Source organism: Prunus avium, chromosome 4 (genome assembly GCF_965620075.1).
Source record: "Prunus avium chromosome 4, drPruAviu1.hap1.1, whole genome shotgun sequence".
In the NCBI taxonomy this organism is placed as follows: domain Eukaryota; kingdom Viridiplantae; phylum Streptophyta; class Magnoliopsida; order Rosales; family Rosaceae; genus Prunus; species Prunus avium.
Window position 1 is genome coordinate 32,272,078 of NC_142287.1, and position 15,470 is coordinate 32,287,547.

A 15,470-nucleotide genomic window follows, 5' to 3' on the forward strand; every position below is an offset into this window, starting at 1 on the left:
CATTTAGCAGTATTCCGCGAAAAACCCACATTCTTGATTGGACTGTGGACTTCGAACCCAAGTTGGAATAAGATTTACAGATGGAAAAGGTAATCTAATTTTAAACCACGATTTGAGGTCTTTTGCGGCGACTTGCAGCGCTTTATGGACATTTCGTGACGAAATTATGGTGTTATTGTGTAAACATCATTTAGCGGCAATTGTTTTCGCCGCTAGCCATTGCAAAATTATCCTTTAGAAGCGGCTAATCAAAATCGTCGCTAAAGATTCCGAGGATAATTTACACTGCTCTCTTCCTCTGCCTTTACAATGTTTTTCTTTACCCAAAACACATTAATTTGGGTAGTCTTTGTAAACTTTAAAGCTATTATAACTTGAACACTAACCTTGTTTTGCCATTGAAGCCTTTTATCGAACACTTGGGAGATAGCTCTTCTCTAAGATAACCGAATGCCTTTATTCTCTAATTCTAGATTGGGTGAATTGCTTGATGAGATTTTGTGTGTCGGCTCGTAGCGGGAGCTGCTCTATTTATATGCATCACTCAAGGAGTCTTGCCCATCAAGAAACTCCTTGAGGTATCCTTATTGTTATAGAACTGTTAATCCTAATTCTCATAGAACTAGAAACCCCTTTAGCCTTGTAATCCATATGGAACACTGATACAAAGGCTGAGATGTGCATTGAGTTCTTGATCAATCTTGAGTCTTGCAATCCGATAATGAATAGAAGACCAATTCTGTAAGGATTGGGAAAATAAACTATCTTACAGTCTTGAGTGGTTTCTTTCCGTACAGATTTTACTCAAGCTAATTTTTTGGTTTTATGAAAAGATTGTGCATATATAAAATACTTAGCAGGGCTTGATTTCTAATGCCGAATTCCCCCAACACCCTTTCTCATTTGCGTAAGTTTCACTACAATACGTGGAATAAACACTATTTTCAAAACTACAGAGAATAAACACATTGTTGTAAATTAAGCGGGAAACAACTAAATTGCCACCCATCCAAAGCTTTTGGAATTAAGTACTGTTAAACACCATAACATTTGCTTTGGTTCGGTCAGTGTCTTGCATAAGCTGCTGATTCGGAGTAGAAAGCCTGCTGAAAAACTTCACCATTGAAAAGCAAATGTAAGTTCTATGACATTTTCTATATGAAAATAACTTCAATCACCTTAACCTTTCTTTCAAAATCCACTGGGTAAACCTAGCAAAAGTCCAGGAACAGCTACAAAGGCATTTAAAAATCTCCCTTCCCCCTTTTGCCAAGGAAAGCCTTTAAAGCAGGAAAACATTTCAGGAAATAGTTATGAATATACAAAATTGGACTGCATTCTCTTGATTAAGAGCTAATTATGACTTACCATTGCCTATATAGAAGCCTGATTAGTATGGTTCACACACCCCAACCCACACGAAACCATTTCCATAGCTAAGCGATTTTCAACTTCTACAGTTTACAAATACTGTGGGGACAGGGAAACGGTATTCCAAAAGTAATTTTGTGCTTTAGTGCACACGCACAATCAAGACTGAGGTAGCACATGCTTTTAGTTTTAATCATGATGCACAAAGAATTGAATTTGTGCAATGTGAACTTAAGGAGATAAACATGTTGACTTTGATTTGTCCCCCACTATAACAAGTAATATCCCTCCCCCTTCTAAGCCAATGACACTAAATGCCATGTTCTTCCCCTTTCATGCAACCAGTGGCAACTCTTGGCATAAACTTTCAGATATACAGGTCACCAAGACATGATTAATTTCATGTTTTCCCAAATGACAAAGGCATGTAGATCCAATAACAAAATAATTGATATACCAATCATCAAACTAAAAGAGCCAAGAGGTCATCCAAAAACTATATTAGGGAATAAACTTCTTCGTTTCATCAAACATTCTTAAACTCCATTAACATGTGAACAAAATTGATATCGGGTAATCCAATCTTGAACTAGAGAACTTCAAAAAAGGGCAGAATTAAGGGTTTCTAAAACTAAATTCAAGTAAGATAGCTTAAAGTGAAGCACATATACCATCACCAAATTTTAATTGTTTATAGGGAGCAACGTTCCTCTTCACAGTACTTCAGTGCTAAGTCGTAACCCCTAGCTTCTTTTATCTCTATTTCCATTCAACCAAGAAGATGACTTTCAAGAAGGTCATTTTCGAAACGTCCAACTTAACTGAAATTGAAACTCAACTTCATTGAATTAAAATGCTAAAGATTGAAACATAGGATTGAAGTTTCCACAAAACCCAATTAGCTATGACACAACACAAGTGGAGGCTGGAGCCCATAGAATCTCATACCCATAATATTCAAAACCAAGTTTAAAATATATAAAAAACATACTGAAACTCTATTAAAATGTGAACAAAATTGACAATGGTACTCCAATGTTTAACTAGGGAACTTCCAGAAAGGGAAAAATTAAGGGTCTCTAAAACAAAACTAAATTCATGAACGATAGCTTAAAGTGCAGCACAAATACTATCACCCAAAAAAAATCTATTCAAAGGGATCAACTTTCCTCTTCACAGTAGTATTTCAGTGCTAATTTATAACCCCTACCTTCTTGTATACTAATATTGGTCCAGACACAGATGAAATTCCTCCATTAACTTATCATCTAATTAGCTAATTAGATGATGACTTTAGCAATGCGACATATAAATAATTTCCAGAACGTCCAATTTTAATTGAAATTGATATTCAACTTCACTGAATTAAGATGCTGATTATTCAAAATGAGATTTTACCTGAGAGATTAACCGCTGAAACTCGCAGGCCAGAAACCCTCGAACAGGATGCTCGCAATTTTCCCCTTCCAAGTTCTGGAGAGGAATTGATCAAAAGAAAAAAAGAACTAATAAAAAGTGAAAAACGTTTCGTTTTGAATGGGAAAAGAATATGTGACAGACAAATTGGATTTTCTTTGTTTGGGCCCATATATCTAGTCAGACTCAGTAACGAGCCCATTATTTGTTTCGTTTTGGACTTTGGGCCCAGCTTTTTGAAATACAGAACTCTCTTTCTCTCTTTGTTTATATTTTGGGACTTTTTAATACAGACCCAATTCTAGATGAGAATGTTGGGTATAACCCACATATTTGAATTGATGAATCCCGGTTCAAATTGCATTTAATACTTATTTTTCATGACTATTTTGCCTTTGAAGGTAAATAATGGAAACAAATTAAAAGTCTTTGATTTAAAGCATTGTCACTCTCAAATTTTGAATTTGAATTTTAAACATTTGCGGTCAAAAAATACTTTTTTGGTGACTAAAGCCTTTAATCACCTCAGTAAATGTCACCAAATAATAGTGACTATTGCTACTTTTTTTTTGTAGTGTGTGTTGTGATGCCAATGTCACACACTTGTCCCAATAATGTGTTAAGTTGTAATGACATATACAAGGGAGGCAATACTCAAATGGGCTATTAAGGCTCTCTTGGTTCTTAGATTCTGTGATGTCCAGCTGTGTTCAATCAAAGTAGTTAGTCTAATTCAACGATAAGATATAAGACCTTATCTAAACACCATAGATAAAGTCCTCACTATAGAATGACTCTTGTTGGCAAACACATATATGCCACCAAATCCAAGCCACACATATATGCCACCAAAGCCACGCCACACATATGGCTCAAATGTTTTGTTTTTAATTATCTTTTTCTTTGTTTTTGTTTTGACTTCAGAGTCGTTGGTAGGGTTTGATTTGAAGAAGGGTTAGAGAAATGACATTTTTTTGTGTGTCAGAAAAGTCACCATTCCGACTTAATCAAGTCCACAATTTCTAACTTTCTAGAAACCTTGTTCTACCTCTTGATTATTGCATGGACTTGGTCATTTATTTGTTTAATGACTATGTCATTACACGGTACCTAGGGGCGGCCCTGAGGGTGTGCAAGTGGTGCCACCGCATAGGGCCCCTGAATTTTTTTATGTATATAATATATGTATATATTAATAAATGTTACATATATACTGAGCGAGCAAATTTTTGACACAAAGACATTTCTATTGTGTTGGTTTGCAGGGCCTCAACTTCCATTCAGGGCGCGACTTCAAAATCCGCTTGTGTAGATAATAGTTTTAGTTCTTTTTTGGTTTTTTTGGTAACAACAAATAATAATCATAACAATTAAAAAGGCAAACACATTATTTTCTGTAAGTAATAATCATCACCAATATCTCTCCTTGGCTCTCTTTTTTAATCCTTTGAAATTTTTTTTTCAATTTCAAGGATTTCAACACAAAAAAATTGATAAATGTCACTCAAAAGCAAATAGTCATATTTAAATCTGAATTCAAATTCAAGTATGTATCTAAATTTCAATTTATATATACTAAATGACTTACTTCATTATCATGTTGATTGGTTATATAATGAAAGATTATTTAATTAGTAATTTACATACTAATTGATGATGATTTTTACTTTAAGAAAAAAAAACATTTATTGTATGCAATTACGTAATGGTGTAAGTTTGTGTTAACTTATGTGAGGCCCCAGTTTAAGGTTAGCACAGGGCCCTCAAAATCTCAAGACCGGCCCTGTGTGCACCCGAGTTCGATTCACGTAAAAGACAATCTTGAGGCAACCCAATATAATACGCCCCCATTTCCCTCCCTATCGAATGACAAAAATAAAATAAAAAAGATTAAATTGCAAAAAGAAGAATAAAAATTATAGTTGAAAATTTATTACGTACAGGACCAGTAAAATTTCTTTAAAGAACAGAGTCATTGTAAGATCCCACATCGACCAACGGAGAGGGGGTGATGTGCCTTATATGTGCACACCCGCATCCATCTAGCACGAGGCCTTTTGGGAGCTCACTGGCTTCGGAGTCATAGGAACTCCGAAGTTAAGTGAGTTGGGGGCTAGAGTAATCCTAGGATGGGTGACCCACTGGGAAGTTGGTCGTGAGCTCTCAGAAACAAAACCGTGAGGGCAGAGAGGGGGGCCCAAAGCGGACAATATCGTGCTACGGCAGAGCCGATCCGGGATGTGACAATTTGGTATCAGAGTCACTCTGCCGTGTGGTGCGAGTGTTCCGACGAGGACGTCAAGCCCCTAAGGGGGGTGGATTGTAAGATCCCACATCGACCAACGGAGAGGGGGTGATGTGCCTTATATGTGCACACCCGCATCCATCTAGTACGAGGCCTTTTGGGAGCTCACTGGCTTCGGAGTCATAGGAACTCCGAAGTTAAGCGAGTGGGGCTAGAGCAATCCCATGATGGGTGACCCACTGGGAAGTTGGTCATGAGCTCTCAGAAACAAAACCGTGAGGGCAGAGAGGGGGGCTCAAAGCGGACAATATCGTGCTACGGCGGAACCGATCCGGGATGTGACAGTCATATGCAAATGTGACCTAGCTAGCAGCAAAACCACCATAATGATAATTAGGGTCAAATTAAAATTTTGGTTTCTTTTTTTGAAACTTATTGTTTTTGTTGAAAGATAAAAACTGCTCTGCTGTCTGTCAATCACATAATGTTGCAACCACTGTTTAAAGTAGCTTGTCCAATGTCAACACCAACATTCAATATCCCAGCTACTTTCACAACCACATACTGAAATAATAAATACTTGATCACAAGGAATTAGTCATTAATTATGTAGGCAAAGGTCATGCTCCCTATTATTTAGTTAAAATTTAGCTAAAAACACACAAAAGTTATTTTAGGAACTCTATAAAATTTGAACTCCAATCATACTCCATAAGTTAGGAAGTCATAAATACTATAGTTATTTTTTAATTCAATATGATTGGTTATCATCTCTATAAAAAAAAAAAAGTTTGTATTAATTAAAAGTTTAAACTAGGCATAAAATGAAACATCATTAAATTATAAGGAACCCTAAACCCTAAACCCGTAATTATAGTGTACATAGTATGAGAGTATCTCACATGGTATAACTGGTTTGTTAGAATATATAAGTGGATATTTATTGATATTATATCATAAAAGTGAGAAATATTAACCATATCGCCCATCCATATTATAACACGTGGACGAGTTACAACAGCCTTGCTACGTAGTAAAGCGTATGTACATGTGGATTTTTGGCAAGTCATTAGACACAAACAAGTTTAAACACTTAAATCAATCTCAACCACATAATTTCATTGAAATAGATCCAATGACTAAGCATCTCATTCCTCAAATGATGACACTGAATCTCTCAACTGTATGCATGGCACTATATATATATTCTTCAGCAAGTATATTCTAATTGCCCCAATAATATCTATATTCCTATGTGCAGACATTGTTTGTCACGTGTGTACGCCCCCATCATTGACGCTAGCTCTTCAATTACTCATGTAGAAATTTTTTTTTTTTCAAGTGCCCATAGTGATAAGACTTCCATATATAGGGCTCACCTCAATTAAAAATGTAGTTAGTAAAGTGGTACACGATTGTTTTTATATATGCTCAGATATTTAATTTTGCAAAAGTAATGCATCCAACTAACTCAACCAAAAAAGTTGCATCCAATTAATGATGTTCTTGGAATATTGGTACAAATAAATTAGGTGTTAAAAAGATATTTAATTTTGCAAAACATAATGCATCCAACTAACTCAACCAAAAAAGTCGCATCCAATTAATGATGTTCTTGGAATATTGATACAAAATAAATTAGGTGTTAAAAAATATTTAATATATGAATATGATCTATTACGACAAAAACTCATCGTCACAATCAGGGTGATTATTCAAAAAGTGTAACATCCCTGATACAATTTAATCGATTTAATCAAATTTAATTCTTTTGTGAAATTTCAATTTTGCCCTTCGTAGTAGGGGTACTTAGGTCACTTTAAGAAAAAAAAAACATTTATTGTATGACATTACATAATGGTGTAAGTTTGTGTTAGCTTATGTGAGGCCCCAGTTTACGGTTAGCACAGGGCCCTCAAAATCTCAAGACTGGCTCTGTGTGCACCCGAGTTCAATTCACGTAAAAGACAATCTTGAGGCAACCCAATATAATACTCCCCCATTTCCCTCCCTATCGAATGACAAAAATAAAATAAAAAAGATCAAATTGCAAAAAATAGAATAAAAATTATAGTTGAAAATTTATTACATACATGACCAGTAAAATTTCTTTAAAGAACAGAGTTATATGCAAATGTGACCTAGCTAGCAGCAAAACCACCATAATGACAATTAGGGTCAAATTAAAATTTTGGTTTGTTTTTTTGAAACTTATTGTTTTCGTTGAAAGATAAAAACTGCTCTGCTGTCTGTCAATCACATAATGTTGCAACCACTGTTTAAAGCAGCTTGTCCAATGTCAACACCAACATTCAATATCCTAGCTACTTTCACAACCACATACTGAAATAATAAATACCTTATCACAAGGAATTAGTCAGTATTTATGTAGGCAAAGGTCATGCTCCCTATTCTTTAGTTAAAATTTAGCTAAAAATACACAAAAGTTATTTAGGAACTCTATAAAATTTGAACTCCAATCATACTCCCTAAGTTAGGAAGTCATAAATACTATAATTATTTTTTTAATTCAATATGATTGGTTATCATCTCTATTAAAAAAAAATAGTTTGTATTAATTAAAAGTTTAAACTATGCATAAAACGAAACATCATTAAATTATAAGGAGCAACTATGAGTTCTTTCTCTCTCCTCAGATTTAGGAGTTCCAAGAGGCCTCTCTATTTTAGAAGGTGAATAGGGAGCATGGTTGGAGTTGTATTTTTCCAATTCCTCCCTAAAATTTGTCTAAGAAGGTGGTTTAGGGACCCCGTTGTGGATGCTTTAAGTGAGATTAATTATAGTGTACATAGTATGAGAGTATGTCACATGGTATAACTCATTTGTTAGAATATATAAGTGGATATTTATTGATATTATATCATAAAAGTGGGAAATATTAACCATATCGCCCATCCATATTATAACACATGGACGAGTTACAGCAGCCTTGCTACGCAGTAAAGCGTACGTACATGTGGGTTTTTGGCAAGTCATTAGACACAAACAAGTTTAAACACTTAAATCAATCTCAACCACATGATTTCATTGAAATAGATCCAACTACTAAGCACCTCATTCCTCAAATGATGACACTGAGTCTCTCAACTGCATGCATGGCACTATATATATACTCTTCAGCAAGTATATTCTAATTGCCCCAATAATATCTATATTCTTATGTGCATACATTACTTGTCATGTGCGTATGTCCCCATCATTGACTTGACCCTAGCTCTACAATTACTCATGAAGTTTTTTTTTTTTCAAGTGCCCATAGAGATAAGACTTCCATATATAGGGCTCACCTCAATTAAAAATGTGGTTAGTAAAGTGGTACACAATTGTTTTTATATATGCTCAGATATTTAATTTTGCAAAAATAATGCATCCAACTAACTCAACCAAAAAAGTTGCATCCAATTAATGATGTTCTTGGAATATTGGTACAAAATAAATTAGGTGTTAAAAAGATATTTAATTTTGCAAAAATAATGCATCCAACTTGTTTGTACCATATCTGACCCTCCACTCGTACAACGACACGTGGATCTCATAAACTCGCCCAAGCACCCAAGGCCTCGGACAATCGGCATAGGCTACTGATGATATTGTCTCAAAGCAGCAAAAGATCATTACAGGGCCCAACACAGCCTACAATCGGTATCCCCTACCGATTCTGCAGAATCAACCTCGAAGCACCCGCCTGAAATATCTAAGGACTCGTGTCAACCTCATAGGGCCCTCCCACGAGTCCCACATCGAAAATGAGCGCTAAGAGCATACTAAATGCCCTCTATAAGTATGCCCCTCCCACTACAATACAGGGGTAAGACTTTTCAGCTTGACTTTTATACTACTATATAGTCAACAGCAAGAGCTCTTAAAAACAATCTTACTTGAGCATCGGAGGGTCTTAGGCTGGTTCCACACCGGTTCCATAGACCTCACGAGCTTCGCTTATCTTCTATTCAGGATCAGCATCCAAGGACAGGAAGAATCGGCATCCAACACCCAATCGATCTCTTGATCGTCCATCCCACTTGTAAGTTGCACTCATCTCCATCTGTTCAGTTTTTAGTGCCAACACAACTAACTCAACCAAAAAAGTTGCATCCAATTAATGATGTTCTTGGAATATTGGTACAAAATAAATTAGGTGTTAAAAAGATATTTAATTTTGCAAACATAATGCATCCAACTAACTCAACCAAAAAAGTTGCATCCAATTAATGATGTTCTTGGAATATTGATACATAATAAATTAGGTGTTAAAAAATATTTAATATATGAATATGATCTATTACGACAAAGTCTCATCGTCACAATCATAGTGATTATTCAAAAGGTGTAACATCCCTGATCCAATTTAATCGATTTAATCAAATTTAATTCTTTTGTGAAATTTCAATTTTTCCCTTGGAAGTAGGGGTACTTTGGTCACTTTAAGAAAGAAAAAAAATTATTGTATGTGGCATTGCGTAATGGTGTAAATTTGTGTTAGCTTATATGAGACCCCAATTTAAGGTTCACACAGGGCCTTCAAAATCTCAAGACCGGCCCTGCAATCATTGTGTAAATTTTCCACGACATGTGGCCATGGGCTGCAACATTATTGGAACCCACCATATGACTCTCGATGGGCCAATGCCATGCGCACCAGTCTTTACTGCACAAGAATTTGACATGCATATATCCTTTTCAAAGTTCCACTTGGTAAGTAATTGGAAATTATACAGACGACCTTCAACATAGAAAAACGGGAATGGGACATTTGCATCAACGGACAAATTACTAAAGATGAGGACATCCTCTGGGCTAGCCCCCTGAGCCACGGCGTGACCCTACCAGTCCTCATTCCTTACATGGATAATATGCCTACAAAAGGCCAGGCTTGTTAGCAGTTTATTCACTCATAATTCAACAAACATATAGTTTTGTAGAATATAAACCATACTACACGGAATTAAGTTGTGGATATAGTATGCCATGCCATTCTGACATGAGAGGATGCTTATTATGCAAGTCTCCTTGGTAATGATGGCGGCGGCGGCTACAGCAGCTCAATTAGCTCTACCAAACTGCCAGGACAAGTGCGGAGATGTCACAATTCCATACCCATTTGGCGTTACTAAAGAGTGTTCCATGGGACCTGAGTTTTTCATCAATTGTGCGGCTAACGGAACAGCACTCTTGGGCACAAGCAACATTCCTGTTACCAACATAGCCGTGCATCTCGGTGAGATCCAAGTACAGCAGTATACGGCCTATGACTGCTACGACGAGCTGGGCAACAAAACCTACACCCCGTGGATCCGGGTGGCTCCTCCTTACACCATCTCCGGTACCAAAAACAAGTTCATGGCCGTTGGTTGCGATACTTATGCATATTTTATAGGCTACCGTGCAAACCAAGAAAGATTCATCACCGGTTGCATGTCCATGTGTGACAGCCTCAACAGTGTTGAGAAAGACTCTTGTTCTGGCATCGGGTGTTGCCTAACTTCCATCCCCGACGATATCAAAAATTGTACTGTGACGTTGGGAAGCTATTACAATCATACGTATGTTCGGAGCTTTAACCCCTGCAGCTACGCCTTTGTTGTGCAAGAAGGCCACTTCAAATTCAACAATACAAGTTTTCAACAACTCAACAACATAGAGCGACTTCCAATGATCCTTAACTGGGAAATTGGAAATGAGACATGCGATGCAGCTCAAGAGACGACCCAGAATTCATCATGCAAGGCACATAGTAAGTGTGTCAACCCCAATAATCGTTCTACAGGTTACAATTGCCAGTGCTTGCCAGGTTATGAAGGCAACCCTTACCACCCCAATGGTTGCCAAGGTATGTTCCAGATTTTACAAAGAAGGGAATCCCTCTTCTAAAGCTCTATATGTATTACATAGATAGTTTTGCAGGGTGTACACGTAGTCCTTTAATTATGAACTCAAATATAGATGGTTTCGATGGTTGAAATGCAGTATGGAAAGGGTATAAAATCTTTATAAAATCTTTACATAGGATAGTCCTAGAAAGGATGTGTGCATTTTCTTATAATAAGGGGCATCCTTAATATAGAAAAACTCTATCGGATGTTAAAGCTCAAAATTGGGATTTTACATGATGCATATGGGTTTTATTTTATTTTCAGATATTGATGAGTGCAAGGCTTCAAACCCCTGCAGTATTGGAGAGTGCGTAAATTCCCCTGGAGATCATTCTTGTAAATGTCCCAAAGGGTATAAAAACGACGGCATGAATCCAAAGATTTGCATCAAAGACAATCGATCAAAGACCATTCTCCTGCTTATCATTTCATTAGGTAGGTATGCTTTATTTACAAGTTATTTATTTATAGCCAAAAATTCGAACTTTAATCTATTTTTATTTTTAACAGCTAGCACCCACATTTATGTTATTTATCTTTTTTATCCAAAATTCTAACCTAATTAAGCACTATCTAGACTACAGAAGCAACATCTATCATTGAAAGTTGAAACAGCCCAATTAATGTGCCTCATCAAAAGTGCTAGGTGAAGTTGATTATTGGATTCCTAAGATTTTTTCAATTTGTGATTCGGTTTAGATTGAATTCGAGCTGAGTCTAAGTCCGTCCTAAAGTCCCACTCTTTTAGGTGGGACTTGTAAGACATAATATGCTGGCATGCATGACTCTTGTCTATTTTAAGTCAAGTCCAGTGCCACAACATGGAGTATCTCAATTAATATATGCTCTGTATATATTTGCTTTTCTTTTAGGTCCCCACCCTCATAAATATTAGATAAACACGTAAATTAATAAAATCAAGTTTAGTTGTGATTTTCAATTATGTGCAGGTGTCAGCGCAGGGCTATTGATTTTACTGGGGGCAATTTCATGGTTATATTGCTGTCTGCAAAGAAGAAAGTTCATCAAACTCAAAGAAAAATACTTTAAAGAAAATGGTGGTTTATTGTTAGAACAACACCATGCCAGCCAAGGGGGCTCTATGGAGACAACCAGGATCTTTACTACAGAAACACTTGAAAAGGCCACAAACAATTACCCTGAAAGTAGTGTCCTTGGCGAAGGAGGCTATGGAACTGTTTACAAAGGAATATTACCAGATAACAAAGTGGTTGCCATAAAGAAGTCCAAAATTGGTGCCTCAACCCAGAAGGAGAAGTTTGTTAATGAGATGATTGTTCTTTCTCAAATCAACCATAGAAATGTGGTGAGGCTATGGGGTTGCTGTTTAGAGACACCAGTTCCGTTACTAGTTTACGAGTTCGTCACCAATGGCACTCTTTTCGCCCACATTCATAATATAAGGGACAAAAGATCACTTCCATGGGACTTACGAATGAAGATAGGGACAGAAACCTCAGGAGCACTAGCATATTTACACTCCTCCACTTCCATGCCAATCACACACCGGGATGTGAAAACAACGAACATACTGTTAGATGAAAATTACACAGCAAAAGTGTCATTGAAAATGATGGGAGTATTGCTTGTAATATTATTATTCTTAGGGGCTGCAATTACAACAGCAGCAGCTCAAGCTTTAACTCAAGCCCTGCCTGACTGCCAAGACAAGTGTGGCAATTTAACAGTCCCATACCCATTTGGCATAACTGATGGTTGTCAAAAGGAGGGCTTTCCTTTCTTCACTTGTAACACGTCCACCGAACCCCCAAACCTGCTCTGGGTAAGCTCTATTGTCTCCAACTTTTCCCTTGCTGAAGGCGAGATGCAATTGCAGAACTACATATCCCGAGATTGTTACGATAAGCAGGGTTTTAAGACCTCCAACAACAAACCTCGGATCCAGCTGCCGCCTGCTTTCACCGTCTCCGATACCAAAAACAAGTTCGTTGCTGTTGGTTGCGACACCTACGCATTTTTCAGAGGCTACCGAGGAGAAGAAAAGCTCATAACTGGTTGCCTTACCTTATGTGACACCCTTCGCAGCGTTGATCAGGAATCTTGCTCTGGCGTTGGGTGTTGCCAAACTAACATCCCCATTGGGCTGAAAAATACTACTTTGACGTTGGACAGCTACTACAACCATACAGATGTATGGAGCTTTAACCCCTGCAGCTATGCCTTCTTTGTGGAAGAAGGCCACTTCTCGTTCTCCAACAAAAGTTTTGACGAGCTGAAAAACAAAGACACGCTTCCAGTGATTCTTAATTGGGCAATTGGGGATGAAGAAGACCCATGTGATGAAGCTCAAAAGAGGCAGGATTTTGTATGCAAGGGAAATAGCACATGTGTCAACCCCATCAATCGCTCTGGTTACATTTGCCGCTGCTTGCAAGGTTACCAAGGGAACCCCTACCACCCAGATGGTTGCCAAGGTGAGACATCTTTACCTAATGTTTGAAATAATTAATATGGGTAAATCAATTTCTGTTTGAATATAAATATATTAAATTCCTTATTTTAATTACCATTGATCATGTGTGACATGTGGGTTTCTTTTCTTTTTAGATATTGACGAGTGTAAAGCTGCAATTAATCCCTGTAACAATGGAGACTGCGTGAATTTACATGGAAATTACACTTGTTTATGTCACAAAGGGTACAAAATGGACAGCATCAATGGAACGACGACTTGCGTGAAATACAATCCTTCATCGAAGAACATGACCCTGAAAATTTCATTAGGTACGTATATATAGCTAGCTATTAATTAGCACATATAAGTTGGTTGTGATTAATGCTCTGTATGTATGTGCTTTTCTTATTATCAATCTATCTTTAATTCCCCACCCTCAGAAATATTAGATAAACACGTAAATTAATAAAATCAAATTTAGTTGTGATTTTCAATTATGTGCAGGTGTCAGCACAGGGTTATTGATTTTACTGGGGGCAATTTCATGGTTATATTGCTGTCTGCAAAGAAGAAAGTTCATCAAACTCAAAGAAAAATACTTTAAAGAAAATGGTGGTTTATTGTTAGAACAACACCTTGCTAGCCAAGGAATAGAGACAACCAGGATCTTTACTGCAGAAGCACTTGAAAAGGCCACAAACAATTACCATGAAAGTAAAGTCCTTGGCGAAGGAGGCTATGGAACTGTTTACAAAGGAATATTACCAGATAACAAAGTGGTTGCCATAAAGAAGTCCAAAATTGGTGCCTCAACCCAGAAGGAGCAGTTTGTTAATGAGATGATTGTTCTTTCTCAAATCAACCATAGAAATGTGGTGAGGCTATTGGGTTGCTGTTTAGAGACACCGACTCCTTTACTAGTTTACGAGTTCGTCACCAATGGCACTCTTTTCGAGCACATTCATAATATAAGGGACAAAAGATCATCACTTCCATGGGACTTACGAATGAAGATAGCAACAGAAACTTCAGGAGCACTAGCATACTTACACTCCTCCACTTCCATGCCAATCATACACCGGGATGTCAAAACAACGAACATACTGTTAGATGAAAATTACACAGCAAAAGTGTCAGACTTTGGAGCTTCAAAGTTGATTCCTGTGGATGAAACTCAACTAACAACTTTAGTGCAGGGGACACTCGGATACTTAGACCCTGAATACTTCCTTTCAAATCAACTTACGGATAAGAGTGATGTTTATAGCTTTGGAGTTGTCCTAGCAGAGCTACTAACAAGTAGAGTAGCACTTTGTTTTGACAGGCCTGAGGCAGAGAGAAACCTAGCAAGCTTCTTTGTTTGTTCAGTGGAGGAAGATCGCTTGACTCAAATTCTTGACGATGACATAGTCAACGATGGAAACATTGAGACTCTGAAAAATGTGGCCATTCTTGCGAAAAGATGCTTGAGGTTACAAGGGGAGGAAAGGCCTACAATGAAAGAGGTAGCCTTGGAGCTAGAAGGCATGAGAATTATGGCAAAGCATCCATGGGGGAAAGCTGATTGTCCAGAAGAGACTGAGCACTTGCTTGGTTCACGTAAGTCAGATGCTTATCGTGTGGATGTTACAGCAGCAGATTGTGGTCATTCTAGTGGTACAAGTAGTGGATATGACAGCATGCAAATCCAGACGTTAATGGCATATGGTGATGGGCGATAATCGATTGCTAAGGATCAGGCAACCAACTTCCTATGAACTTAGATTTCTTGTTTGTTGCGATGTATGCTAGAAATAAACCAATATGTTGTTCTTTGTTGGTCTTATTGGTTATCTTATGAATTCAAGATGTGTTTTCTGCCAGTGATTTACTTTTTACATAAATGACCACAGACTTAATCAAATCTACCATTTTTTTTAATTTTCTAGAAACCAGTAAAGGTTGATAAGTTCTTGGAGGTTTACCGGTCAACCTTTCCTTCTTTTATAAACATCACAAAAACTTTTCAGCAATTCTTTTCTAAGTTTAAAAATAATATCAACAATCACATACTCAAAATAATATCAACAATCACATACGAGAAACAGATGACTAGTTATACGAGAAA

General features: G+C 37.1%; 1 protein-coding gene and 1 long non-coding RNA gene across 3 annotated transcripts; one reads left to right on the forward strand and one right to left on the reverse strand.

The window, feature by feature from the left end:
- Positions 1 to 843: 843 nt before the first annotated feature.
- On the reverse strand, positions 844 to 2,876 carry LOC148295257 (uncharacterized). The gene is made up of 2 exons (XR_015835065.1): positions 2,189 to 2,876; positions 844 to 2,118 (listed from the first exon to the last, which is right to left on the reverse strand). It is a non-coding gene; the product is annotated as an uncharacterized LOC148295257 (long non-coding RNA).
- Positions 2,877 to 9,896: 7,020 nt separating this feature from the next.
- Positions 9,897 to 15,225, forward strand: LOC110763202 (wall-associated receptor kinase 2-like). 2 transcript variants are annotated; one of them, XM_021965958.2, is made up of 5 exons: positions 9,897 to 10,883; positions 11,191 to 11,361; positions 11,877 to 13,382; positions 13,516 to 13,692; positions 13,868 to 15,225. In XM_021965958.2, the coding sequence occupies exons 1-5, from the start codon at positions 10,043 to 10,045 to the stop codon at positions 15,082 to 15,084; spliced, it is 3,912 nt and encodes a 1,303-aa protein (XP_021821650.2). In that variant the 5' UTR covers positions 9,897 to 10,042; the 3' UTR covers positions 15,085 to 15,225. The 2 variants fall into 2 exon arrangements, with proteins under 2 accessions (XP_021821650.2, XP_088107934.1); XM_088251808.1 differs by having other exon boundaries at positions 9,925 to 10,787.
- The last annotated feature ends 245 nt before the right edge of the window (positions 15,226 to 15,470 follow it).

Coding starts and splice junctions, on each gene's coding strand:
- LOC110763202 (XM_021965958.2), top strand. CDS start 10,043: ATGCTTATTATGCAAGTCTCCTTGGTAATGATGGCGGCGGCGGCTACA. Junction 11,362..11,876: donor CCTGCTTATCATTTCATTAG/GTAGGTATGCTT, acceptor AATTATGTGCAG/GTGTCAGCGCAGGGCTATTG. Junction 13,693..13,867: donor GACCCTGAAAATTTCATTAG/GTACGTATATAT, acceptor AATTATGTGCAG/GTGTCAGCACAGGGTTATTG.